We start from the raw sequence: 26,000 nt of genomic DNA, 5'->3' as shown, positions 1-26,000 counted from the left end.
AATGAGAAAGTAAAAGTATACTAATATGAAAAGGAATTAGACTTGAAGGGTATTTAGTAAATTACTAATATTTTTTAAACAAGGTAATTTTAACATGTAAAGAGAAGTCATTTTTACCAATCGATGCTATTTGAAAGCAAAATCGATTTTCAAGCCTAAAAGTGGCTAAGAAGATCGCCACGATCGTGGTGCACACTCACTGACCGAATATGGGGAGCATTTCATAAGATATGTGATCAAAACCAATACCCAGATCATGACCACCCAGCCCTGATCACGATCTGACAAGATGGTTACCAGTTTTCCGAGATTACTAGTTTCTCAACAGAAAACTAGATTGCGATCCAAGACACCCATACCGCATTGCGATCATATATAGAAGGGCTTATACATTTGAAAGTTCTTCTTCGACCTTTCTTCGATTTTTAGCAGTTCCACGTTGGAAGTTTCGACAGGGATCTCGAATAAGGTTTTTCAGAGGGTTTTTATTCACGAATAATTTATGATTTATCGTCTTCTTCCTTTTGACACTATGTTTGTATCAAACTGAATACTCTCCTAGGGAAATGATAGTGATTTGGATTTTGAGATCTGTTATCTATTTGCATTGTTTCGATTTCGTTTATGTTTTCCTGTATTAAATGCTTCTGACTGATCACTGCCTATCAGATTGATGTTAAATAGGAATGAACTCGAGTTAGAAAAATATAGCTTAGGTTGTGGAAACGAGACGTTTAGGTATCCTTTAATGACTTGACCTAAATGTTCTCTTTACAGCAAGTTCTGAACGAAGACTTCAGGTTCAGGGGTAAACTCTAACTACACTGGAGACGGGAATTAAGGTACTTTAGCTTCTGGGTTAGCAAATAGAAATATTGCTTTAGATATCAGGTTTGCGAATCGAATGGATTTTGCCCCAAAAAGGCTTTTACAAATCGAAGTCTTTCCGTTCGATTTATCATCGTTACATTTACGATTATTTACATTTGCATGTGTTACAATGTTTATCTGCTTTCAGTTATTAGTATTAATCACAGCTCCATCCAAATTCCAACGAGTTAGATAATATTAAAAAGTAATATAGTTACATTACTTATCATTAGAATTTATAGGTACATGTGGATCGATACTCGAAATTACAGTTCACTTCTGAAAATTCAATATTCTAATAAAATATTGTTCATCCGTCAAAACACAATAACTTATGCAATTCATACATGCATGCGAAAGACAAGTGAGAAGGATGAATGTCCCTTTAGATAAAAGCTTGTTTCAAAATTGGATGCTAATTAACAACCAAAAAATTTAAATATTAAATATTTTAAAAAACATGGCAGTAGATTTACGAAAAAAGTATCGAAAAATCCAACAAAAATGTATTTGATGGGGCCTTTAGCTTTATCCCACCCCCAATAATTAATAGTATGGAAATCTATAATATCTTGAACAGAATTTAGAGAATTTGGATTCAATCAATATTTAGAATAAAAAAATGACTATAACTATCAATAAAATTTGGTCTAAAGTTGTAACCACCGTACCGTACCCCTTGATATGTTCTATTTCATACAAGTTGTACCAGCTACGAAACTATTTGCAAAAACGAAAAACCGTTGGTTAGAATTTCAAAACTAATCTGATTTTTTGTACTGATATTAAGCATTGATAATATTTATTTATAAATATTCCAGTCCCTTTGAGAGGAAACTATCTACTCTATCTATATATCTATCTATATGTTCATCAAAAACTTTTGTTGATGTACTTGTCAAACTGTTGATAACCTGAAAAAAGTATCGAGACATAACAGATGGTGATGTTAAGTACTGATATAATATTGAAGATGACCCGTGAAACACAAGTTTGCAGATCTTTGTTGTACCTATTTCCACAACTTGACGGAGCTATCATGGCTAGCAGAGGCAATCATTCCTGTCCGAGTTGACTGAGCCAAAGCCGTAATTATGTTCTCGTGTGCTGGGACTGTCATGCTTCTGTTCTCCGCCATGTTCCACAACTCCAAAGACTGCATGCATGCATCATCAACGTTTATTTTTATTTTTTAAAATAAAAAAAAAATTGTTGGAGAGAGAGAGAGAGATGATTAGAGAGAGAGAGAGAGTGATGATTACCCGCAACCCCCCAACAACCAAGATAGCAGAATAACTTGGATGAAAAACACAAGAGTAGAATTTGTTCTCATCGGAGTTGAGTTCACGGATGCACTCTCCAGATTTTAACGACCAAACTTTAATGCAGTCTTCACTCACAGTAGCCAAGTGGTCTCCATTGACATCCCAGCAAATGTTATTGACCACGCCAGAATGCCCCTAAAAAGATCACCAAAACTTTTAGCATAACAAAGAAAGGCAGCAACAAAATACACAGAATTACAAGTTTATTCACTGCACGAAGCATCGGAATAATTAAACCGAGATGCGAATATAATGAACAAACCTGAAAAGAATGTATTGGCCTGTCGTTTTCAACATCAAATATGGAAACCAACTTGTCTGATGCAGCTGCCAAAAATTGTCCAGTTATAGGTTGAAACCTCACTTGACCACTGCCTCCTTGCTGTGCATGAAACACGAGAAGATTAACTTCAAATTAACACCTCCAGAAATACAGATGATGTTGGATAAGCAGATAAAAGACAAGAAAAATAAAAGAAATAACAGAGTTAGACGCCCAACCTTGGAAATCCGAGTGCGCGAAAATGGGCTCATACTCCAATAATTTATTTCGTTTTTACCATCAGAGAAACAGAAAAGGTCATTCTTCTTAGGATGGAAATCAAGGGACATGACATGGGAAGTATGACCTGTATAAGTATGCAGACAATAGCTTGGCTGCACAATAATTAAATAGAGTAAGTACTTGTAATTTCAGTAAATAAATGCAGAATTATCAGAATACAAACTCCTACGCTTGGTCTTTTATTTAGAATTGGTGAAGTGTATTGGGAACTTAGAATGGGAGTTAAAACTTAAAAGCAATGTGTTGTGCTTTTCAGGAGAAATATTAGTGTGTCGTCAAGATGCTTTTAGTTATATGTACGTGTGTGTGTGTGTTTATATAATAATATAAAATAAAAAAATGTAAAAATGATAGATCATAGGCTGCATTTAATATTGAGAAAAGGGTAAAAAATGTATTCAAAGATGACAAAAGCAAAAACAATTGTACGTGGGGGAAAATAATCTTTGCCTAAACAAAGACCAGACAATTGACCTAGGTTGAATTGCATAGATGTTAAAATATGAAGGCTAGATTGAATTGCATAGATATTAAAATATGAAGGCATAAAAATATAAAAATGAATATCAGATTGAGGGAATGATATCATTACATTAGTAGCATCCCATATTCTCACGGACTTGTCGAATGAAACTGTTGCCAGCTGAGTAGAATTTGGCCGGAAGCGAACATCCGTAATTAAGTATTGATGTTCTTCCATCGTATTCTGTGTTTGCAGAGTATCCATATTCCAAAGAACAGCCTAGTTCAAGAACCACGAAGAACAGGCGAAATCAGAAGGAAAATGTGGGCAGACACTAAATCTAGTAATGCATGTATAAGAAAGTATAAAATAGAAAATTAAGACACGTAACTGCATCCAAAAACAAACGTGCAAAACAACAATAGAAGACAATGACATCCACATTGAAACTTATGTTGAGAAGGCAATTTTCTAGGAACCAACTTATACCTTTTTGTCATGCCCGGCACTAGCCAACAACTTCCCATCTGATGAAAAATGGCAACAAGCCACTTTGTTTTTTGCTCGTATGCAACCAACTTCTCCAAATGAAAAACCTGCAAATAAGACATAAATCATGTGAAATTGTTGCACTGGAAGTTGGCATTAAGCGGGAGAAACATAATATGAGACCACCTTTAGAAGTCTCCGTTTTATGCTCAGCATGAGTCTGTTTTAAAGAGCCATACATATTTCCGTCCTCGCCATCATTAGATAAATAGGATTCTACATTATCTTCAAGACCACCAACATCTCCAAAATTCCCCAAGTCATCCTGTACAAAGAAAGTACAAATACGAACAGATGGGACGCATTGCATGTTGCACCAATTAGAATTCAGATTTTTCGAAGATAAATCTCTGAATAGTAGCTTGAAAAAAAAAAAGCATAATAGATGACCAGTAATATCTGAAAGGTCCCGTATTAGTATGTCTAGAAGGTGATACCACAAATTGAAAAACAATTGAAACAAATGATAAATCCAATCTTACTAGTTCGTGTGCAGATGATGCAACTCCACCAACTCCAGCTGCACTGTACATCATCATACTCTTGGGCACGTTATTGACATGTTTGATTCCAGCACCAGGTGTATGTGTTGACTGTGGTGAGCCCGGAGAACGGCCTGCGGTATTTCCAGTACCTGTACTGTTGGCAGGTCCAGATGAAGATTGTTGTCTCCTTTTCTTGTTGTTCTGTTTCAGGTTAAAGCAAACGTCCTCATTATTTTTGTGAAGAGACGTAATGAGAAAAGATTTGTGTATTTTATTATACAAACCAAGGAGATATTTACTAAGAAATACAATAAAAGGAAAATAGACACAATCAATATGATTGATTTGATAGCCATAATCTATGCCTATAAAATCCCTCCAATTAAGCAATTCATACAATTTTCAAGCAACTAGACAGGATAATCACAAGAATAAGAAAAAAAAATGTTGTGATTGTTCTGACACGAGTAGTTACGGAATCAACTGATAGGTTACTTCACACAAATTGCCACATATGACATATGAATCTTTTTTCATTGTTCAGCCAACAAAATCGGATCAAGTTTCACAAGAATGAACTGACCTGTTGCAATTGCTGCGGCTGCTGCAACTGATCCTGTTGTTGAGAGGAAGACTGCTGCATTTGCGCCATTTTCATCATCTGCTCAGGATGACAAACTTTTAATTTGCAAGCATATAGAAAAGACGAATATGAAGAATTTATCATATCTTCAAAAAGATTAAACTCGACGAAGGGACAGTTACATTCTTGAAGGTGCACAAATACTTAAAAAGAAGAAGGCATAAATTTCACTACCTAGGGCAATGGGAGGCTCAATTTTTACCTCAAAATGAGAAACAAAAAACTTAAAAGAGGCATGAAATCCAGCAAAAAGAAGAGAAACAACAAAGGGAGACTTTCAAGCCACTATTTAAGATTACATAGCATTGCCAGGAACAAGTAACTAAATATAGTAGCAATAAACAGCGACAATAAATAATTTGGCCCTAAATTTATAGGAACTCGGTGATTTTTAACAATATCATTAATTCACAACATCAGCTATAAGCTGGAATGCAATACATTAGTTTGCATAAAAAGAATTAGTTCATAAAGAACACACACAAACATAATAATTATATATTACAACAATTGATAACATTGCATCAGATTTGAAAAGGAAAAAATGTTTCCTTTCAGGCGAAGGGTGTGGAGAGAAGTAATATATACGAACTAAAATGTTTGATCATCTTAAGGATAGATGTTAGCGTGTGTATTGGTAAAATCAACTAAGTATTTTCCAAAACATTATCTTCCAATAGAGCCAATTAAAAAAAAAATCAAATAACTGTTCCCATCTCTGAGTGTAAATGTCGGAGAATATAAATGTAGAATTACAACTAAGACTGAACAAAACTCAAGCAGTTCTATTGCACCAGAAAATAGTGTCCTACTAGCCCATAGGTGTACATGAAGCTAAACAAAAAGGACGATTGCATTGTTCAGTCCTTTTTCCATCTATAAGAAAGATACACTTTCCTCCAAGACAAAACATTCACCAAAATGCATAAAGATTATGTGGACAAATGTCGTTTACAAAATCAGGTCAGGGACAGTACTTACCTTCTGTGAATTTGATTGACCATCTTTTGCATTAAAGTTACCCCTTGGTGCTCCAAATCCGTAGTTGGGTGAATTTTCAAGGTTCCCTAGTACCTGAGCTTGTGCTAGAGCCTGCTGTGGTTGTGAAGCCATAAGAAATTGGTTTTGGGTCGGCAAGTTGGGCTTCTGTAAACCCGAACTCGTCCGTAATTGGTCGATCCCCTGTATGATCTTGAAGCATCAGCACTTGAGAGTTTTCTCGCTTAAGCCAGATAATTCCTCGAGAAATAAAAAAATTGATAGCTAAAGCAGAAGAAACTCACTGTCATAGGCCAACCCTTCAGTGGAAGTTCACCGACTCCTTGATTCAACCCTGAAACAAGAATCAAATTTATGACGATTCACATCATCAAGTCAAATAGCCAACAAACATCAGAGCCAGCCTAAGATTCAGATGGAGCAACAAAGAAATTGCAGATAACTTTTGGGAACATACTTCGATACCTAAATATGCTTTTGCAAATTACTGGTATAAGAAAATAAAAGGTACATCTTAACATTTGTGTAATTGAACTTGCAAGATAATTATTTGAATATCTTAGAAAATGGTAAAATTAATTATCCTTGCCTCCCTCCCTCCCTCCCTCCCTCGAAAGAAAGGACATGAAGCGCTTATGGAACACCAATTTTATTACCTGCACCACCAAGTCCAGATTTGGACTGAAGAATTGCCTGCCCATAAAGTGATGATGCGTCCAAAGACAAAGATTTCTGGGTCGCACCCTCTCCTGTAATGCCCTAGAAGAACCACAAATTAAATGGTTACAGTTGTTTCAAACAGAAGAGATGAATTTAGTAGTTACAGTAGCCAGTTGCTGCCTTACTTGCATTTGCTGCATGGCTGCAGATATGCCTCCAGGATTTCTTTGCATCAAGTGCCTGAATCATCCCCACCAAAAATAATATGACAAGAAAATGTAAAGATCTATAATAGTCCAATTTATAAACTTCAATTCAAATAAGTCGAATGAGACAAAAGTCAATGTTACTCTTGTTGACTTGAAGCAGACTTGAGAAGTGCCATCCTGTTAGCCTCCATAAAGCCCTGTGGTATCTCTGAATCCATTGAAAGAGGATGCTTCATGCTTTCTTCGTACATTTTCAGCATTCCTTCAGAGTTCATGGGACCGAGTGGAGGATGGTTCGGATCCCTTCTCTGTAACTGGCCACCGCGCTGCTGCATGTGTTGCAACTGCTGCATCTGATGCTGCATCTGAAGCTGCTGCTGTTGTTGTTGCTCCCTCGTCTTATATAGCTGAGTCTAAATATAGGTGGAAATGCCAAATGAAATGAAATTTCCGTATATACAATTGCGGCATGCGATAATAAGAAACCTGAAATAAGAGAACCAAAACCAAGTGCAGATTTTTGAAATACCTCTATATAAGCTGCAGCTGGTTCAGAATGCTTTGCATTTTCCCTTGAAATATAGATGTCCCAAAAAACAGACCACCATTCAAGAAGGAATCCTTCAGGAGTATCAATAGCTAAAAACACAATTAATTGTAAAAAAAATCAGATATCATCCCATGGTTCTGAAACCAGAAACAGAAAGCAACTCAGTTTTTCCAACCAACTTCCCGAGCATAAATAATACAATTTCATAACATCTAATAGATTCCTTACCCATCGGACCAGTAGCTGAGATCGAATTTTAAAGCATAATGCATGAAAAACTTACCTACAGGATCTGTAGCAACTTTTCCTTCAGTCACGAAAGCTTTGGCTGAATTATACAATTTTCTTTTCAAGAAATAGTCATGAATGTAGACATCAAGCCTGGAAGAAAAAGAAAAAAAACAGAAGTCTTAACCAGCAGTGATCCTCTGCTATTTAAATAAAATACACACAGTCCAACGGAATTTTTTTGTCAGTCTGCCAGAACAATGTGAAGCAAATAGTCATAGAGAAGAAGATCTTCTGACTGAAACAAATAAGCTGCTTCCACCTACCAACTCAATTATATTTCGACAATGTTGCCACCTACTAGAATTTAGTATTGTTTTCCTATTCTCATGAATTCAATCACATAACTTAGAGCACTTCCCAATTTTTTGCCAAGAGAGAAAAGATTCTCCTGGTTCCCATTCTTAATACTACCCCGAGTGTAAATTTAAAGAGACAACAATACAAACTAAATAGTCAAGAATCATTACATCTTATCCGCTTCCCAATTACTAGTCAGCGACATGATCGTTTCTTCAACAAGGGATTCCGCAAAATTCTTCTCCGTCAGACACTTGTCTCACGCTGAAACCAAGACAAACGAGCAAAAATAAGCACAGAAACGAGAAATCATAAACTCACTCACCAAAAATAACAGAAATCACACTCTACGTTGAAAAATTCCCACCCGAAAACCCTAGGTCGAACTAATTTCGCACCACAAAAATTAAAATTCACTTAATCCCAACGAAGCCAGAAAAAATATCATTCCGGAAGGAAAAAAAAATACATATATATATACTCACTTTTTTTTCAAAATTCACGTCTGAATGTCTTAAATTCTCAGTTACAGCTTCTCCTTTAATTACTAGGAATCGTGACCCTGAAATTCTCCGTTGAAAAAATACTCACCAAAATTCACTTTTTTTTTTCACAATTCTCCGTTAAAAAAACACTCACCAAATTCGTCACAGCAATCGTTACACTGAAATTCAATTAAGCTTCTCCTTAACTACTAGGAATGTAATCCGACAAAATTTTCTATCAAAAAAATAAATAAAAATCCGACAATTCAATACATTACAATGATGCTACGGCAATTCTCAAAAATCCTATTAATTTTTTTTGTTTTCCAATTAAACAAACATCTAGAATCTTACCCCAAAACGAAGTTGCAGACGAAGAGAAGTAGAATTCGCAAGTTCTGGTGAAGACGAAAGGCGGCTACGTGAATTCCTAAACAAAAAATAGCTGGAAAACCAATCGCCTTAGGTGTGGGAATGTGAAGGAGAATCAAATTTGAGAGATATATATAGGCTCTAGGCTCGGTTTAAGGTTGGGAGTTGTATGGCTTCAGGAGACTTCGTGTGGACTCATAACACTGCTCCGAAGCTGCGGTTGTGTGACCGAGGCTTTGAAGTTTATCTAGGTTTAACTAAGTTTTACTTGTATGCTATTTTTCGAATATTTTTCGAATATTAACTCTTGGCTGAGCTTGGTTGGGGATGATGGTGACGGGAAGAAGAAACTTATTCTTCTTTTTTTATTTTTTTATTTTTAAGATTTATTTATATTTATTGAAAAGAAAAGGAAGAAAATTGGTGTAAAAGAAAAATACTAATTTACCCCAGCTAAAGTCACGTGTGAGGCACGTGATTTGACTTCCGGTCAATTTTGGCCAAAAATGGACATTTTGGACATCGGTGCTAAGAAAATCGGAGTTCAGGTATGCCCGTGCAACTTTTTTCCGTTCAGGGGGTAAAGCGCAAAAACGTCCAAAGTTTAGGGGATTTTTTGCAGTTAACCCTTTTATATATAAAATCTTATATCTAAAACTAAGAAATAGGAATAACATATTTGTAGAAAAAAATTAAAATTAATTATATCTCTTATTTTTCAGTCTTTTTTTCTCTAATGACTTTCATTGTTTAGATTTGCAAATCGGCTAGGAAAATCTTAATCCACTCGCATATAGGTTTTTTTTCTTTTTTTTTTTTTTCTTTTTTTTTTTGTAAACAATTTATTTTGTGGTTAATATTTCTTACATATTACAACTAAACGGAAGTTGTGTAACTTTAAATCTACGTATTTTTGTCGGGATTTGTATGATCATATTTGTAGGAATATTAATGTTACAATGGTAATTTAAAATTCACAATTAATTATTTTAATATAGTATAATTTATTTATTTTTAACATAATTTAATTATTATATATCTAAATTTTCTTCCTTTTTGAATGCTAGCAGTGCATCGCACGAGAAGAATTGCTAGTAGGTATTAAATAGGTAATGACATTAATATTTTTAATAAAAATTAATAAAACACAAACATTAAAAAAAAATCATTTTCCTTATTTAACACCACACACGTAGGGGTGGAACTCGGAGGGAATTGAGTGGAAAAGAGCTTTTTTGAAAAAAAAATCAAAATTTTTCGGAAATAAAAAATGTATTCCAATTTTCGTCCAAAAAATCGGAATGCAAAAATTCTCCGATTTTGGAATGCCTCAAAATCGACGAAATTTCAGAAATTACATTAGTTTATAATCTTTTGTTCCAAATTCTTATAGAATTAAAATTTTCACAATATTTTTCTATCTTTTGCATAACATGCAAGACAATCTAAAAGAGAGCTCGACAAAACGTAATTAAAAAAAAAGTAGAAACAACAAATTGAAACATAGATTTTCTTATAAAAAAAATGCAGCATACGTTTCTGATAGATATTAATATTTTATAAGGTTTTAATTTACTTGACTATACGATATTTATATTTTTCATATGAATTACAAAATATATTATAAAATTGTATTACTTACTTTAAAAGAGGGTGAATTGCTCTTTGCACACCATAACTAACCCTAATTGGCGCTTTGCACTAGACACGACCACGGGGCGGGTCGGATCCGGGTCCAGGTCGTACCTGCCGGGTCCGGATCCAACTTTTAGGGGACCCAAAACCGACCTGTGGGGAGGTGGGTTCGGGTCCAAATCAGTTTTTTTAAAAAAAATTCAAAAAATAATTACAAAAAAAAAAAGAAAAAAAAAACTTAAATTGAAACTTGAAAAAACTTAAGATTAACTTTAAATTCAAAATTACAAAAAAAGAAATATTGAATTTAAATAGTAAATAATTTTAGAAAAAAAAATGAAACGATTAAGATCTTGAGACATAAACTAAATAATATGAAAGTTGTGAAGATTGGATTAGGGGAATTTATAAGTGAAAATAATAATTGAGAAATTTTTCAAAAGTTCAAAATTAAAAAAAATCAAAATTCAATTTTTATTTTAAATTTAATCGTAATTTTTTATATTTTTCCAAAATTAAATATACATGCATTTGTTATTAGTGGATAATTTTAATATAATAATAATAATGAACATGACAATTAGTAATTTATTAAATATTAGTTATACAATTATTATAATCATTTTACAGTGTTATTTATATTTATATAATTATAGTTTCTGAGTATTATAATAAGTTATTTTGCCTGAGTGGTTAGCACTATGAAATAAAAGGTTAATCATTACCAACTTGATCTTGTTGCTCCTGACAACAAACATGCGTGAACCATTTCACGAAGTATGTGTTCGGATAGGCCAAAGTCTCGATAGTTAGCTCTTGGTCTTCCGGTCGAAAAACAACGGCGATGAAGACGTGTAGGTGCACTATTCCGTGGTGGGGATTGTAACTTTCCATAAATTTCCCATTTGTCACTCAATGCTGGAACTTTACTTATTTCTTTTTTTGAGGATCTACAAAATCTACTAAACCACTCGGGCCACTCGTGTTTGAACTCCAAACTCAACATATTTTGGTGTTATTACACTTAAAATTCGGGTGGACCGTCGGGTCTCGGGTCCAATAAATCGGGATCCGAAACCGACCCATAACTCTGGTTCGAACTCCCAACTCAGCATTTTTTGGTGTTATTTATTTTACTTAAAATTCGTGTGGACCCGACGGGTACTCGGATCGGGTTCTCGGGTCCCCCCGCCGGGTCTCGGATCCAAAAAATCGGGACCCAAAACCGACCAATACTCTATCGGGTCCGGGTCTGGGTCAATGGTCAACATGGCGGGGTAGGGCGGTCTTTGGGTCGGGTCCGGGTCAAACCGAGTCCGTGGCCGTGTCTACTTTGCACCCTCACATTTCAAAACTAGCAATGTCCACCCTTAATTCGTATTTCTCGTGGCACAATGCACCCTCATCATTTTTTTATTGTGCGATTTAAACCCAAAAATCAATATATCACGATATTTTAACTTATGTAAAAAACAATTTAAAGTTTTATTCTAAATAATATATTTAATTTCTATCAACTAGAGTCTAGACATTTAAAAATAATACTAATGTTCTACAATTCTTATTCTATTTTTAATTTTTTAATAAAATATTAATTTTATGGAAATTAGGAATTTTAAATTATTCTGAAAATTGAAATCGACTCAAAATTAGAAATTATATATACATTTTTGCTTCGATGCAAAACATATAAAATAAATCATCAGTTATATTTTAAATATGTATATATGTAAAATAATTAAATAATATTAAGTAAGTAAACAAAATATAAAGAATGATGAAAATTCCTTCAATATTGTAAAATATCGCGATATATTGATTCTTTTTTGCTAAAATGTTACTAGAAATTGAGGTAGGGTGCATCTTGCCATGAGATGCATATTTTAAGGGTGGGCTTCGCCAATTTTAAGATGTCAGGGTGGAAAACACCGAATACTGCTAATTCACCCCTTCAAAAAACAATTTAATGTACTTATTACTAATAAGTAATAGCATTATATTTGAAAGACTTCTTAGTTTACTGCACTAAAACAATTCTATGAAAACACAAAAAAAGCCAACAAAAATTTATTTGGTGGGGCCTTATATCTCACTTCCACTTAATTGAATGTCAATAATCCTCAAACAAGGCCCAGTTCGAATTTCTTTGTCAAAGCTTTTTTGAACATGTCATGGTTTATGCTTAATTTGGTTTACGTCACTCATTCAATCTTACGAGCTATTGCACGATAACGAAGTTTATCCAAACGAGTTTGTTTGTTTGCTTCGAAAGTATTTGACCCACAAATACGCATAGAAACTCAGAAATTTGTGTGTTCTTCGTTTTAGTATTTAATCTCGTGAAGAAAGATGAAAATAGGTGAAGAAGAAGGAAAGAGACTTTTAGCTTAGAAAAAATATAGGGACTTCTAGCTATTGTATTTATTCAAACCTAAGACATTTGGATTTAATATAATCATGTCAATTTAATTCCCATTGCTATATAGAAGCAAAAAAATATGACAACTTTCAGCTGAACTCTATCAGAATTCACGAAATTTGGATTCGATCGATATTCAGAATGAATACTATCATAAAACTTGTTCAAAATTTGTAATCACTGTACCCATCGATATTTTCTATTTCTTACAAATTGTACCAGCTAAGAAACTATGTATAAAACGAAAACGCTAATTAGAATTTTAAAACTAATCTGGTATTTTTGTGGTCATATTATATGCATTGATGATGATTTTTATATACATAAGATCGATGGTGATATAAACTGATATATTTCTTACTATATCCACAACTTGCAGATCTATATGAAGCTTTCCGACCAGCAAATTCTGCACTATTTCCACAAGGTGACGGTGTTATCGTGGCTAGCAGAGGCAGTCATTCCTGTCACAGGGGACTGCGCCAAAGCTGCAACTATGTTCTCGTGTACAGTGATTGTCGTCAACCTTCTGTTCTCCGACACGAACAAGAAATCCAAAGACTGCATGCATCATCAACGTAACGTTTATTTTTATTATTCAAAAAAAATAAATTAAAAACTGTTGTCATAGCCATTAGGAATTAATCTCAAATGTGAATGTGTGATTCTGAGAGAACATGCCACCACAAGCCTGGGGTGTAGCAGAGAGAGAGAGAGAGATTGATTGATTACCCCCAATCCTCCTACGATCAAGATAGCAGAATGACTTGGATGAAAAACACAAGAGTAAAATTTGTTCCCAACGGAGTTGAGTTCACGGATGCACTTTCCAGATTTAACCGACCAAACTTTAATGCAGTCCTCACTCACAGAAGCCAAGTGGTCTCCATTAACATCCCAGCAAATGTCATTGACCACACCAGAATGCCCCTTAAAAGATCACCAAAACTTTTAACATAACAAATAAAGGCAGCAACAAATATAATGAAAATACAGCGAATTATAAGTTTACTCACTGCACTAAACATCGCCATTAAATACTTAAAATCCTCACCGAGATGTAAATATAATGAACAAACCTGAAAAGACTGTGTTGGCTTGTCGGTTTCAACATCAAATACGGAAACCACCTTGTCTGATGCAGCTGCCAACAGTTGTCCAGTTCTAGGTTCAAACCTCACTTGACCACTGCCTTCTTGCTGTGCATGAAACAGATGATGTTGGATAAGCAGATAAAAGACACGAAAGAAAAAAGGAATAAAAGAGTTAGACGCCCAACCTTGGAAATTCGAGTGTGTGAAAATGGGCTCATACTCCAATAATTTATCTCGTTTTTACCATCAGAGAAACAGAAAAGATCATTCTTCTCAGGATGGAAGTCAAGGGACATGACATGGGAAGTATGACCTGTGTAAGCATGCACACAATATCTGGGCTGCACAAGAATTAAATAGAGTAAGTACTTATAACTTCAATAAACAAATGCAGATTTATCAACATACAAACTCCTATCTTGAATTGGTGAAGTGTATTGGGAAACTAAAATGGCTTTAAAACTTTAAAGTACTTTAAAATTTTGAATTTGTGCTTTTTTAGGAAGGCATAAAAAAATATGATTACGTGAGCAGCATCCCATATTCTCACGGATTTGTCAAATGAAGCTGTCGCAAGCTGAGTAGAATTTGGCTGGAAGCGAACATCCGTAACTGAGTTTTGATGTTCTTTCATTGTGGTATATGTTTGCAGAGTATCCATATTCCAAATAACAGCCTAATTCAAGAGCCAAGAGGTATAAGTGAAATCAGAAGGAAAAACATGAAACTTTGGGTAAATGGCAGATAATTAGTCTTAGTAAGGGCATGTATAAGACTAATGAAAAACAAACATGCAAAACAAACATCCACATTGAAACTTATACCTCTTTGTCATCCCCGGCACTAGCCAACAACTTCCCATCTGATGAAAAATGGCAACAAGTCACTTTGTTTTTTGCTTTTATACAACCAACTTCTTCAAATGAATAACCTGCAAGTAGACATAAATCATGTGAAATTGTTGCACTGGAAGTCGACATTAAGCAGGAGAAACATAATATAAGACCACCTTTAGAAGTCTCAGTTTTATGCTCAGCATGAGTCTGTTTTAAAGAGCCATACATATTTCCGTCCTCGCCATCATTTGACAAATAGGATTCTACATTATCTTCAAGACCACCAACATCTCCGAAATTCTCCAAGTCATCCTGTACAAAGATAGTACAACTATGAATAGACGAACATAATGCATGTTGCACCAATTAGAATACAAAGAATAGTTGCTTGAAAACAATGTTGTGATTTTTCTGACGGGGGAAGTTATGAAATCAACTGATAGGTTACTCAAATTGTTCAGCGAACAAGTTGCACAAGAATGAACTGACCTGTTGCATTTGTTGTGGCTGCTGCAACTGATACTGTTGTTGAGAGGAAGACTGTTGCATTTGGGTCATTTTCGTCTTCTGCTCAGGATGACATATGTTTTATTTGGAAGCATATAGAAAAGATGAATATGAATAAGTTATCAGATCCCCAAAAATATTAAACGTGAAGATTAAAAGACGAAGAGGCATAAATCTCCACAAAATTCTTAAAGAGGCATGAAATTCAGCAAAAAGAAGAGTAGCAACCAACGGAGAATTTAAAGCCACTGTTTAAGGATAAATAGCATTGCCAGGAACGAGTAACTAAATATAGTAGCAACTGCAACAAATAATATATTATGAACAATATCATTAACTCATAATATTAGCTGTAAGCTGGAATGCAATATATTAGTTTGCGTTAAAAAAAATTGTTCCTTAGGTACACCCGAACTTGATAATTATATATTATCACAATTGATAACATTGTGTCAGATTTGAAAAGGAAAAATGTCTCCTTTCAGGCTGAAGGGTTTGGAGAGAAATAATATATACGAACTAAAATGTTTGATCATCTTAAAGATAGATGTTACTGTGTGTCAACTCTTGGTAAAATCAACAAGATGATTTGTTCAGCCTTTTCCACCAAGACAAAACATTCACGAAATGCACACACAGATGTTAAGTGGACAAATGTTGCTTACAAAATCAGTTCAGATACAGAATCTACCTTTTGTGAATTTGATTGCACCGGAGATTCCAAATCTATAGTTACCCCTTTTTTGAAAGGCTGACCATCTTTTGCTTTGAAGTTAAAAGATGGTACTCCAAATCCATAGTTGGATGAATTTCCAAGGTTCCCTTGTACCTGAGCTTGTGCTAGAGCCTGCTGCTGTTGTGAAGCTAAAAGAATTTGGTTTTGGGTCGGCAAGTTGGGCTTCTGTAAACCCGAACTCGTCCCTAATTGGTCGATCCCCTGTATGATCTTGAAAGCATCAGCACTTGAGAGTTTTCTCGCTTAAGCCAGATAATTACTCAAGAAATAAAAAAATTGATAGCTAAAGCAGAAGAAACTCACTGTCATAGGCCAACCCTTCAGTGGAAGTCCACCGACTCCTTGATTCAACCCTGAAACAAGAATCAATTATGACGATTCACATCACATCAAGTCAAATAGCCAACAAACATAAGATTCAGCCTAAGATTCAGATGGAGCAACAAAGAAATTGCAGATAACTTTTGGGAACATACTACGATACCTAAATAGGCTTTTGCAAATTACTGGTATAAGAAAATAAAAGGTACATCTTAACATTTGTGTAATTGAACTTGCAAGATAATTATTTGGATATCTTAGGAAATGGTAAAATTAACCCTCCTTCCCTCCCTCCCTCCCTCCCTCCCTCCTTCCCTCCCTCGAAAGAAAGGACATGAAGCGCTTATGGAACACCAATTTTATTACCTGCCCCACCAAGTCCAGATTTGGACTGAAGAATTGCCTGCCCATAAAGTGATGATGCGTCCAAAGACAAAGATTTCTGGGTCGCACCCTCTCCTGTAATGCCCTAGAAGAACCACAAATTAAATGGTTACAGTTGTTTCAAACAGACGAGATGAATTTAGTAGTTACAGTAGCCAGTTGCTGCCTTACTTGCATTTGCTGCATGGCTGCAGATATGCCTCCAGGATTTCTTTGCATCAAGTGCCTGAATCATCCCCACCAAAAATAATATGAAAAAATAAAGATCTATAATAGTCTAATTTATAAACTTCAATTCAAATAAGTCGAATGAGACAAAAGTCAATGTTACTCTTGTTGACTTGAAGCTGACTTGAGAAGTGCCATCCTGTTAGCCTCCATAAAGCCCTGTGGTATCTCTGAATCCATTGAAAGAGGATGCTTCATGCTTTCTTCGTACATTTTCAGCATTCCTTCAGAGTTCATGGGACCGAGTGGAGGATGGTTCGGATCCCTTCTCTGTAACTGGCCACCGCGCTGCTGCATGTGTTGCAACTGCTGCATCTGATGCTGCATCTGAAGCTGCTGCTGTTGTTGTTGCTCCCTTGTCTTATATAGCTGAGTCTAAATATAGGTGGAAATGCCAAATGAAATGATATTCCCGTATATACAATTACGGCATGCGACAATAAGAGACCTGAAATAAGAGAACCAAAACCAAGTGCAGATTTTTGAAATACCTCTATATAAGCTGCAGCTGGTTCAGAATGCTTCGCATTTATCCTTGAAATATAGATGTCCCAAAAAACAGACCACCATTCAAGAAGGAATCCTTCAGGAGTATCAATAGCTAAAAACACAATTATTGTAAAAAAATTCAGATATCATCCCATGGTTCTGAAACCAGAAACAGAACGCACCTCAGTTTTTACAACCAACTTCCCGAGCATAAATAATACAATTTCACAACATCTAATAGATTCCTTACCCATCGGACCAGTAGCTGAGATCGAATTTTGAAGCATAATGCATGAAAAACTTACCTACACGATCTGTAGCAACTTTTCCTTCAGTCACGAAAGCTTTGGCTGAATTATACAATTTTCTTTTCAAGAAATAGTCAAGAATGTAGACATCAAGCCTGGAAAAGAATTACACAAACAGAAGTCTTAACCAACAGTGATACCTCTACTCTTTAAACAGTGTGAAGCAAATATCATAAAGAAAACGATCTTCTGACTTCAACAAATGAGCCGTTGCCACCTCAATTAATTCGTCAATGTGAATTCACTGCAGTACTTCCCAATTTTTCGCCGAAACAAGAAAATCAAGACAGTACTACACCAAAGAGAGAAGAGTGTAAATTGAAGGAAACAAGCATAAAAAATGAATAGTCGAGAATCCTTACATCATATTCGCGTCCCAGTCCGTCATCGCCATGATTGTTTCTCCAATAATGGATTCCGCACAATTTCTTCGTCGCAGACACTGAACCCAAGAAGAATTACATACTTGCATTTTAATCAAAACGTCCAAAAATTGAAGCACAAAAACAAGAAATCTTACAGTTACTCACCAACAATTGCAGAGATCACACGCGCGAAAAACCCTAGGCCGAACAAATTTCGCACCGCAAACAATTGAATACAGTTAAATTCACATAATTCCGACGAAGCCAAGATAAATATCGTTCCAAAATATATATATATACACAAACTCACTTTTTTCTTTCACAAATCACTTGTTAATGGCGCAAGTTCGTCTATCAAAAAACCCAGAAAATGAAAAAAAAAAATCATCAAATTCGTCACAGCAGTCGAGACTCTGAATGTAATCCGACAATTCAATACATTTACAACGATGCTGCTGCGGCGCTTCTCAATTTAATTTTATTTTTCCAATTAAACAAAAATCTTACCCCAAGAAAAAACAAATTGAAGCAGCGAATTGTAGTGAAAATGGAAGCGGAAGCACAGCTTGGTAGAGAGAGAAGAAAAATAGCTGATCATGCAGTTATCTGAGCCTTGGGTGTGGGAAATGTGAACGAGAATCAAATTGGAGATATATATATAGACTCATAGGCTCGGAGTAAGGCTGGGAATTGTATCGGTTGGGGACTGGGAACTGGAGGTTCGGAGTGAGGTTTGGTAAATGGGTTGGGAATGTCAAGCTGCTTTATTGTTAGTGAAGTGCAACCGGGAGTAACGGCTTCATAACAGAGTGCTCCCAATTAAATGTTGTAGTTTTATTATTTTTTGAATTTTATTATATATCGAACTGAAACCGAATCGAACCTAACAGAAACCCGAAACCAAAATCAAAATCGAACCGAATTTGCTAATAATAACTTGTTAGTACCTTGTTTGGCACAATATGGAAATAGTACTACCCCTAGATACTCACATGAGTGTTATATTTTGATGATAATTATATAACCATAATTAAAAAAAAATGAAAAAATAATTCGTTTATTACAAATAATCCGGTTGATTATATTGAACTCGGTCCGGTTTGGCAAGAGAGTTTATGTTATGTAGCTTCATATTGTCATTTATGTGATTAATGATTGGCTTTTTTAGCCTTGAAATCTCATCATCACTTTGAAATGGCTGCTCTTGAGGTTGTCTCTATGTATGTTGCAATTTCCTTTTTTAGGGTTGTTTCGTAAATATATAAAAGTTTCGGGGATGCTTCTGATAATAATAAAAACATAGACACGATTTTCCAAAAAAAAAACATTCAAGAATTGTTACCACAAGAAGTCATTTGCCCAACAAAATCTTACATCTTATGTCTCTTTTCTCACGCATCAAATATGCACTAAATACGAAATTTCAAGGCCGGTACCACGGATTTTGGGGCCCTAACCAAGATTTGAAAAATTAGCCCATTTTCTTCTTCAATATTATTAAATGCTTTTCTTTTTGGTCGACCAATATTGATAATTATATGTAGCATGCAAATTTTAACTTCTCAACATATTTTTATTTTAGTTTGTAAATTTATTCTACTCTAAAATTTAATTTTATTCGTGAATGCACATCTATAATTGACAATAAGCATGCACATCATTTTTTTTTACTACTAAACTCTTTTTATAATTAAATGCAATCAAATATCAAATATTAAAGGCATAATGAATCGGTTGTAGGCCAATGTATAAGATATATATATATATATATATATATATATATATATATATATATATATATATATATATATATATATATATTAATATATATATACACGATAGAATAGCGATCATTTTTATATAAATATATGGGTAAATTACGAAAACTCCTGAACTTAGGCTAAATAACGAAAAACACACCCACCTATTCATAATTAGAAAAAAAATCCTAAGGTTTGTCTCCGTCATACACCACCCCCTTAGAGTGTGACTTTTCACGGATTTTTTTTTATTCGAGGGAATAGACAAAGCACAATTTCAGATATCTTCTTTTATTTCTCACCTATTTTACAAAAGGTATAATAGACTGTACACATTTTCTGTTAAAAAAATCGATCAGCAGTTAATCAGAAGGGAAATTTTGGTTGTTACGAATAGATGGGGTGTTTTTCGTTATTTAGTCTAAGCTCATGGGTTTTTTCATAATTTACCCAAAATATAATAACAAATTACAAAAGAAGATTATATTGGAATAATTCGTACTATTGATATGTCAACTTTAGCACTTTCTTGGATGCCCTGTTTGAGAAGACCAAAAGCTAAAGTGCCATTCAAATAATTATTGCAAATTACAAAAAAGGGTCTGCCATAAATCATAATTAAATCATTGCCCCTCCAACACTGAAACCCTAAACCAGAAACCTAATTCCAGACACAAACTTAACTACTACATGTATAATAATTTCTCATCACACCAAATTAAATTATATTATTAATATCCAACTAATAACCTTGTTTTAAAATCTTTAACTCAATTGATATACAAATGGATATAAATTAAATACTCCTATAAGAACAAAAGTGCAGCAGCTATATATATATATATATATATATATATATATATATATATATATATATATATATATATATATATATATATATATATATATATATATATATATATATATATATATATACCATTCCATCACCTCAACATATATATAGGAGTTTTCATGGTGCATACAAATGTATGACTGATCAAGCTATACAATAATTCAAGAAAAGAAAAATAATAATAAACTTCACAAAACAAATTAAACGGGAAAAGAAAAAGAAAGATTATGCATATATATAAACGGCCGGCGTTACAAAAAAATTCTCCTCCGCGGCCACGTACGGTAGCAAAATGATCTGAGCTGATGAGTACTCCACTCGAAGAAATTAAAAAAATAGCTCGAAAAAAAGCGAAAAACCGCGATTTTATTACCTGTTGGAAATAGGGTTTGGTCCACTGGGAACTTCATGATCACTTGCTTCAAACTCCGACCCTACTTTGGATTTACGGTTTCCTCTCTTTCGTCTATGGCGAAGATTCATTGTTCTCGCAGTAGAAGAATCCGAAAAAATTAGGGTTTGATAATTGTGGCGAGATGGAAGAGCGTTCGAGGCGGTGGCCGCCATGTTTGATGATGAGGGTTTTGAAGGGTGGTGATCACTTGTGGAGCCCACAAAGATAGAGAGAAGAAGAAGAGAGAGAAGGAATATTTGAAGATTAATTGGTGGTGATGAAGGAGAAGGGATGATTTTGTGGAGTGTTGTTTTTGCCATGCAATTTGGAAATGAAGAACCTGCTAATTAAGTAGCACTCCCCAAGATCACACAAGAGATCAATATCCATTCAAATGAAAGGAAGGGAAGAGAGAGAAAGTACTCAAGGTTAGAGAGAGAAGCAAATGAAAAAGAGGTTTTGAAATTGCATACACATTTTGGTGGAGGAATTAAGGAATGAATGAAAAAGAGAGATTTAACTTAGCATGGAAGGATATATGGAACTTTATATATATATGGTTGTTTGTAGTGTAGTATGTATATTTAATATCTATTTTATGAAGAAAAAGTGATTTATATATATATATATATATATATATATATATATATATATATATATATATATATATATATATTGAATGAAGATATTATTGACTTTGGTGCCCCCACCTTTTTGGTATGGCTTCAACTTGAAGGTTTAGAATTTCCAATAACTCATTTATTTTGAGTGTCTAGTATTTTCTTCGCTCTACTCGGCAATTGCTCTAGTTGGGAATCGAATCCGTGACATTGATTTTGTTATCGTTTGTAGGATATATATCAGGCGCTACCAGTTGTTCTAAAACAGCTGGTGTTAGGAAAGACGCAAACTCTAGAGTGCATTCAACATATACAAGCGCACAAAACATTCGTATTTTGGGACGCACATACTCGGATCTCCCCCACGTGGACAAGTGATGTCAAACTCAGGCTAACGGTTAATAGTGTTTAACTAATTTATACTTTATACACCAATATTTGTTGCAGTTTTCATGGTTTTTTTTATGTCGATGAAGCGCATTCTTTTACTGGATTTAATTAATTTTCAACGACTGTCGAGCAAACGTGAGGTGTTTGTGGATATTTTTGTGAAACGATTAAATAGGAGTAAAACTTGAGATAATTGCATTTGTTTTAAAAATTGGTGAGTGTTCACAATTCTATAATTGCACTTAATCCCTTGTGGTTTGAACTTTGTACGCATAATACCCTTGTAATTTCAAAAATTTCATCTTCCTAATGAACATTATTATTATTTACCAAGTGAAATATCATAAGGGATTATGTGCTCATATATAAAGTTCAAACTACGAAGGTGCCAACTGCCATGTGCTTATATTGAAAGTACAGGGGGTGATATGCAAAAAGTTCAAATTACAGGGATTAAGTATTATTTACCCTAAATTAACAACGAGAAGAATCTTGAAGAAGAAAACATAAAGGTGGTGCAGATTGAAAATACCAAAAAAGCGATTATGGTGAACTTTTTCTTTCTTGGGGTAGGTTTGCAAAAAAATAAATTCTTTGACTTGGGTTATACCTATGTTTAGACTATCAGCCTTATATTATATTTTCTGTTATTTGCTTTACTACTTTAATTAATTATTCATTTATACAAATTAATGTAAATATGTTCCCATATGTGTATCACATTATAAATAACCATAACTTGACATTTTCAATTGGTCAAATTAGTTAATTAATAAGATGTTAGACTCCTCGATATGTTGCCGGAAGGTTACCTTATTCTATGTTACACCTGATAAATTCACCGGATTAAGTTAATTGGACACATATATATTATATATATAATAATTAATATATTTTTATATGATTATCCGATGTATTTCATTCGATATCACATCTATAAGACCTATTGTATGCCAGGGCCATAGCTCGGAAGGAAAAAGATAATTATCGTATTATTGGCTTGGAACGTCCAACAATCTGATATATTAGAATGCCGTGGCATTTCACTACGGTCTAACCGTCATAAAGTAATTTTTTTTTTTTTTTTTATAATTTCTAATATTTTGTTAAAAAAATGAAATTAATAGGATTGACAAACAATATATTCCACATAAGTATAATATAATATTATTGAAGTAATAAAAACATTTTTATAGAAGTATATATGGTGTAAAACGTGAATAGGGGTAAAAGTGAAAAGTAGAGAGAAATTAAAGCTGCGTTTTCTCTTCATTCCACACATTCAAAGGCCAAAGGGAATTAATTCCCAAATGACTTGTCTCCGCCATCCCTAACCTATGCATGGACCCCAATGCAATTTCTCCACTTTTTATGGGCTCTGCATTTAAAATTTAAATTTTTACATTAATTGTGAATTATTTTGGTATTATGTATCTAAAATCTTTAAGAGTCTATGTAGCACAGAAACGGAAAATTATATCGTACACCTGGTTATTAACACCGGGTAATTATTAACCGTAGATCTAGACACAATCACATACACTCATGTGTATGTGTGCTTAGTAGGTGTGTTATTTAACATTATCTACGGTTAACAAACATCCAGTGTAAATCATAGTAGTTAATCTCGCGAGATACCGCGATATATATCGCGAGACGGTACGGTCTCAATCAAAACGATACAACTCATAATATGATCGGCTATGCATACATACCGTTAAATATCGCGAGATATCATATCGTATCGAAATTTCACGATACGATACGATATTTACGATATTAGTCAAAATATTAAAAAAAAAATTTAAAAAAGAAAAGAAAAAAGAACGAAACGAAATATTCACATTACCAGGGCCTGAAAACGAATTTCAATATTATTTAATGTTTTTCTTACATATATTAGATACAAGAAATTTACACGCCAAGTTTGATATTGATAATAGATAATAGGAAAAGGCCAAAGTTGGAGTTGAAGAAATTGATGAACATGGGTATGAAGACACTCATTTGAAATTGGTGGATGAAAATAAATTAAGTGACATTGATATTGAAGTTTATGAGTGATAGGTTAGTTTTTTTTACAAATTGTGGATCAAAATTTGAACTTTGTTGATGTTATTTCTATGAGCAGCTTTTGTCCTATTTATGATCTATTTTATGATAGATTAGTTTTTTTTAAGAAATTAGGGATGAGTGGTTTGACTTTAAAATATAAAATTTTACATTTTTATAGTATTATTATTATGTGTGTGTGTGTGTATATATATATTATTTTTAATAGTTGGTTAAATATCTTACGATAACGATATGATACGATACACAGAGGAAAGCGATATGCCGATATTTTCCGATTCTATAACCATGGTGTAATTAACCTGGTGTAGCATATAATTTCCCCATGGAAACTTTTTCAAAAAAAAAAAAAACTTCCCCATGGAAACTTCAATTTCTTAATGTTTCCATTTTTCAGACACGTTTCGTTTCGGACACAGTTCGGACACTTTTATGGGCCAGTTTACAATTTCTAAAAAGTTATAAACATATTTGAATAGCAGATTTTCAAATATTTTTGTTGCTTCTCTAATTATCTACACGATTTAATGATCAATTGCAAATTGATAGTTGCAAGTAAAACTTATTTTGAATATATTTTTATGAAAAATATAAGAAGAATTAATAAATAAATAAAAAATTATAAATGTTTATATAGCATATTTATAAATATACCCCTATAATTTTAATATTTAAACGTTTCTCCCAACCTCTCGTATTCCTATATATTTTGGATATGTCATTTCTCCGTGTCCGTTTCCACATTTCCCTGTCTCACCGTTTAAGTGTCCGCACTACATAGTTTAGAGTAGATTTTCATTATTTCAAAAATTGACTACCAACTCTCATGTGTCCAAAGACAATGAAGTGGATATTATAACAACAATGATTATATTTTAGTCACCAAATATTAGGAATTTTGTGTTCAACTTTTTTCTCTAGGAAGAGACCGCAGTGGTGGAGCCTGCATAGGGTCGGGGGCCCCGGCTCGCATCATTTCTTAGATCCCTATCATTTTATATACAAATCATATAAAAAGAATGCGTGTATAATTTCTGGCTTCGTTAGTGGGAGAGAGTATCTAGCTATATATCTTGATGGTGGTGTTTTGGTTTTTCCTAGGTGTAGTAATAGTAATTAATTCTAAGTTAATAGAGCTGAAAACAAGATCAGAGATACTCACACTATTCTGACCCTAAATTCATACAAAATTGATGTCAGTAGACAGCAATTATCAAAAATCTTATCTATGAACATCAAAGTGTACGTACAAATATAATGTATGTCAATCTTGAACAAAATAGCTTTTCTCAATCAACGTGAATTATAACATAACTTGCCCAAATGTTGTCAGGTGCTGCTACTTTCACTAAAGCAGAATAAAGCAGCTATAAAAAGAAAATAAATAAAAATGGGGCAGGGCCCACATTACATGCAGCAGACCTCAAAGAAATCCCACTAAACAAACACATGCTTGACACCCCCATCATACATTTTTTTTAGGCAAACTATTTAGTAATAATTACACAATAATTAATAGCCTGAATGTAACAACAAGCTAATTAAGGATGTGATTACATATATTTTGAGAAATATAAAGACAAATTGTCGTGTATTATAATCATCCCACTTTCCCTCCCCCTAATTGTGTTTTTTTTTTTTTTTTCATGACGTCTGATCACTTTTGCGTTCACTGTTTATTTGCCCCTCGATGGGACACCTTATACAAGATTGAATACACATTGGCATTTTCGGGCAACACATCCGTTTGACTATGACGATGGTTTTGTACAGAGAGAGAGAGAGAGATTGAATATATTCCTAGTTTCAAGTTTATGTTCTTTGG

The 26,000-nt window shown here is 33.9% G+C and overlaps 2 protein-coding genes across 7 annotated transcripts; both read right to left on the bottom strand.

Annotated features, from left to right (window-relative positions):
- Positions 1-1,478: 1,478 nt before the first annotated feature.
- LOC105950194 (transcriptional corepressor LEUNIG_HOMOLOG) lies at positions 1,479-9,008 on the bottom strand. Of its 2 annotated transcripts, none has more exons than XM_012973528.2 (19): positions 8,746-9,008; positions 8,077-8,170; positions 7,602-7,699; positions 7,298-7,407; positions 6,910-7,181; positions 6,745-6,799; positions 6,556-6,658; positions 6,184-6,233; positions 5,882-6,082; positions 4,841-4,918; positions 4,255-4,458; positions 3,899-4,037; positions 3,713-3,819; positions 3,353-3,502; positions 2,697-2,852; positions 2,458-2,577; positions 2,133-2,330; positions 1,883-2,026; positions 1,479-1,784 (listed from the first exon to the last, which is right to left on the bottom strand). In XM_012973528.2, exons 2-18 carry the CDS (start codon positions 8,109-8,111, stop codon positions 1,883-1,885), a joined length of 2,220 nt encoding a protein of 739 aa, XP_012828982.2. In that variant the 5' UTR covers positions 8,112-8,170; positions 8,746-9,008; the 3' UTR covers positions 1,479-1,784. The 2 variants fall into 2 exon arrangements, with proteins under 2 accessions (XP_012828982.2, XP_088669253.1); XM_088813127.1 differs by having other exon boundaries at positions 6,745-6,802; positions 6,949-7,181; positions 8,746-8,989.
- A 3,944-nt stretch (positions 9,009-12,952) lies between these two features.
- On the bottom strand, positions 12,953-18,823 carry LOC105950127 (transcriptional corepressor LEUNIG_HOMOLOG). Of its 5 annotated transcripts, none has more exons than XM_088813681.1 (20): positions 18,593-18,715; positions 18,396-18,436; positions 18,251-18,283; positions 18,083-18,162; positions 17,915-18,012; positions 17,718-17,815; positions 17,415-17,524; positions 17,027-17,298; positions 16,867-16,921; positions 16,678-16,780; positions 16,294-16,343; positions 15,946-16,191; positions 15,237-15,314; positions 14,921-15,059; positions 14,736-14,842; positions 14,438-14,587; positions 14,097-14,252; positions 13,897-14,016; positions 13,550-13,747; positions 12,953-13,378 (listed from the first exon to the last, which is right to left on the bottom strand). In XM_088813681.1, the coding sequence occupies exons 8-20, from the start codon at positions 17,248-17,250 to the stop codon at positions 13,232-13,234; spliced, it is 1,773 nt and encodes a 590-aa protein (XP_088669807.1). In that variant the 5' UTR covers positions 17,251-17,298; positions 17,415-17,524; positions 17,718-17,815; positions 17,915-18,012; positions 18,083-18,162; positions 18,251-18,283; positions 18,396-18,436; positions 18,593-18,715; the 3' UTR covers positions 12,953-13,231. The 5 variants fall into 5 exon arrangements, with proteins under 5 accessions (XP_088669807.1, XP_088669806.1, XP_088669803.1 ...); XM_088813680.1 differs by having other exon boundaries at positions 17,938-18,012; XM_088813677.1 differs by lacking the exon at positions 17,915-18,012 and having other exon boundaries at positions 18,593-18,823.
- Positions 18,824-26,000: the final 7,177 nt, after the last annotated feature.

The sequence above is a fragment of the Erythranthe guttata genome, chromosome 14 (assembly GCF_056151865.1).
Source record: "Erythranthe guttata isolate IM_541 chromosome 14, IM_541, whole genome shotgun sequence".
NCBI lineage: Eukaryota > Viridiplantae > Streptophyta > Magnoliopsida > Lamiales > Phrymaceae > Erythranthe > Erythranthe guttata.
Note: the sequence above shows the minus strand (reverse complement) of the source record. Positions and strands in the feature narration are given on the sequence as shown.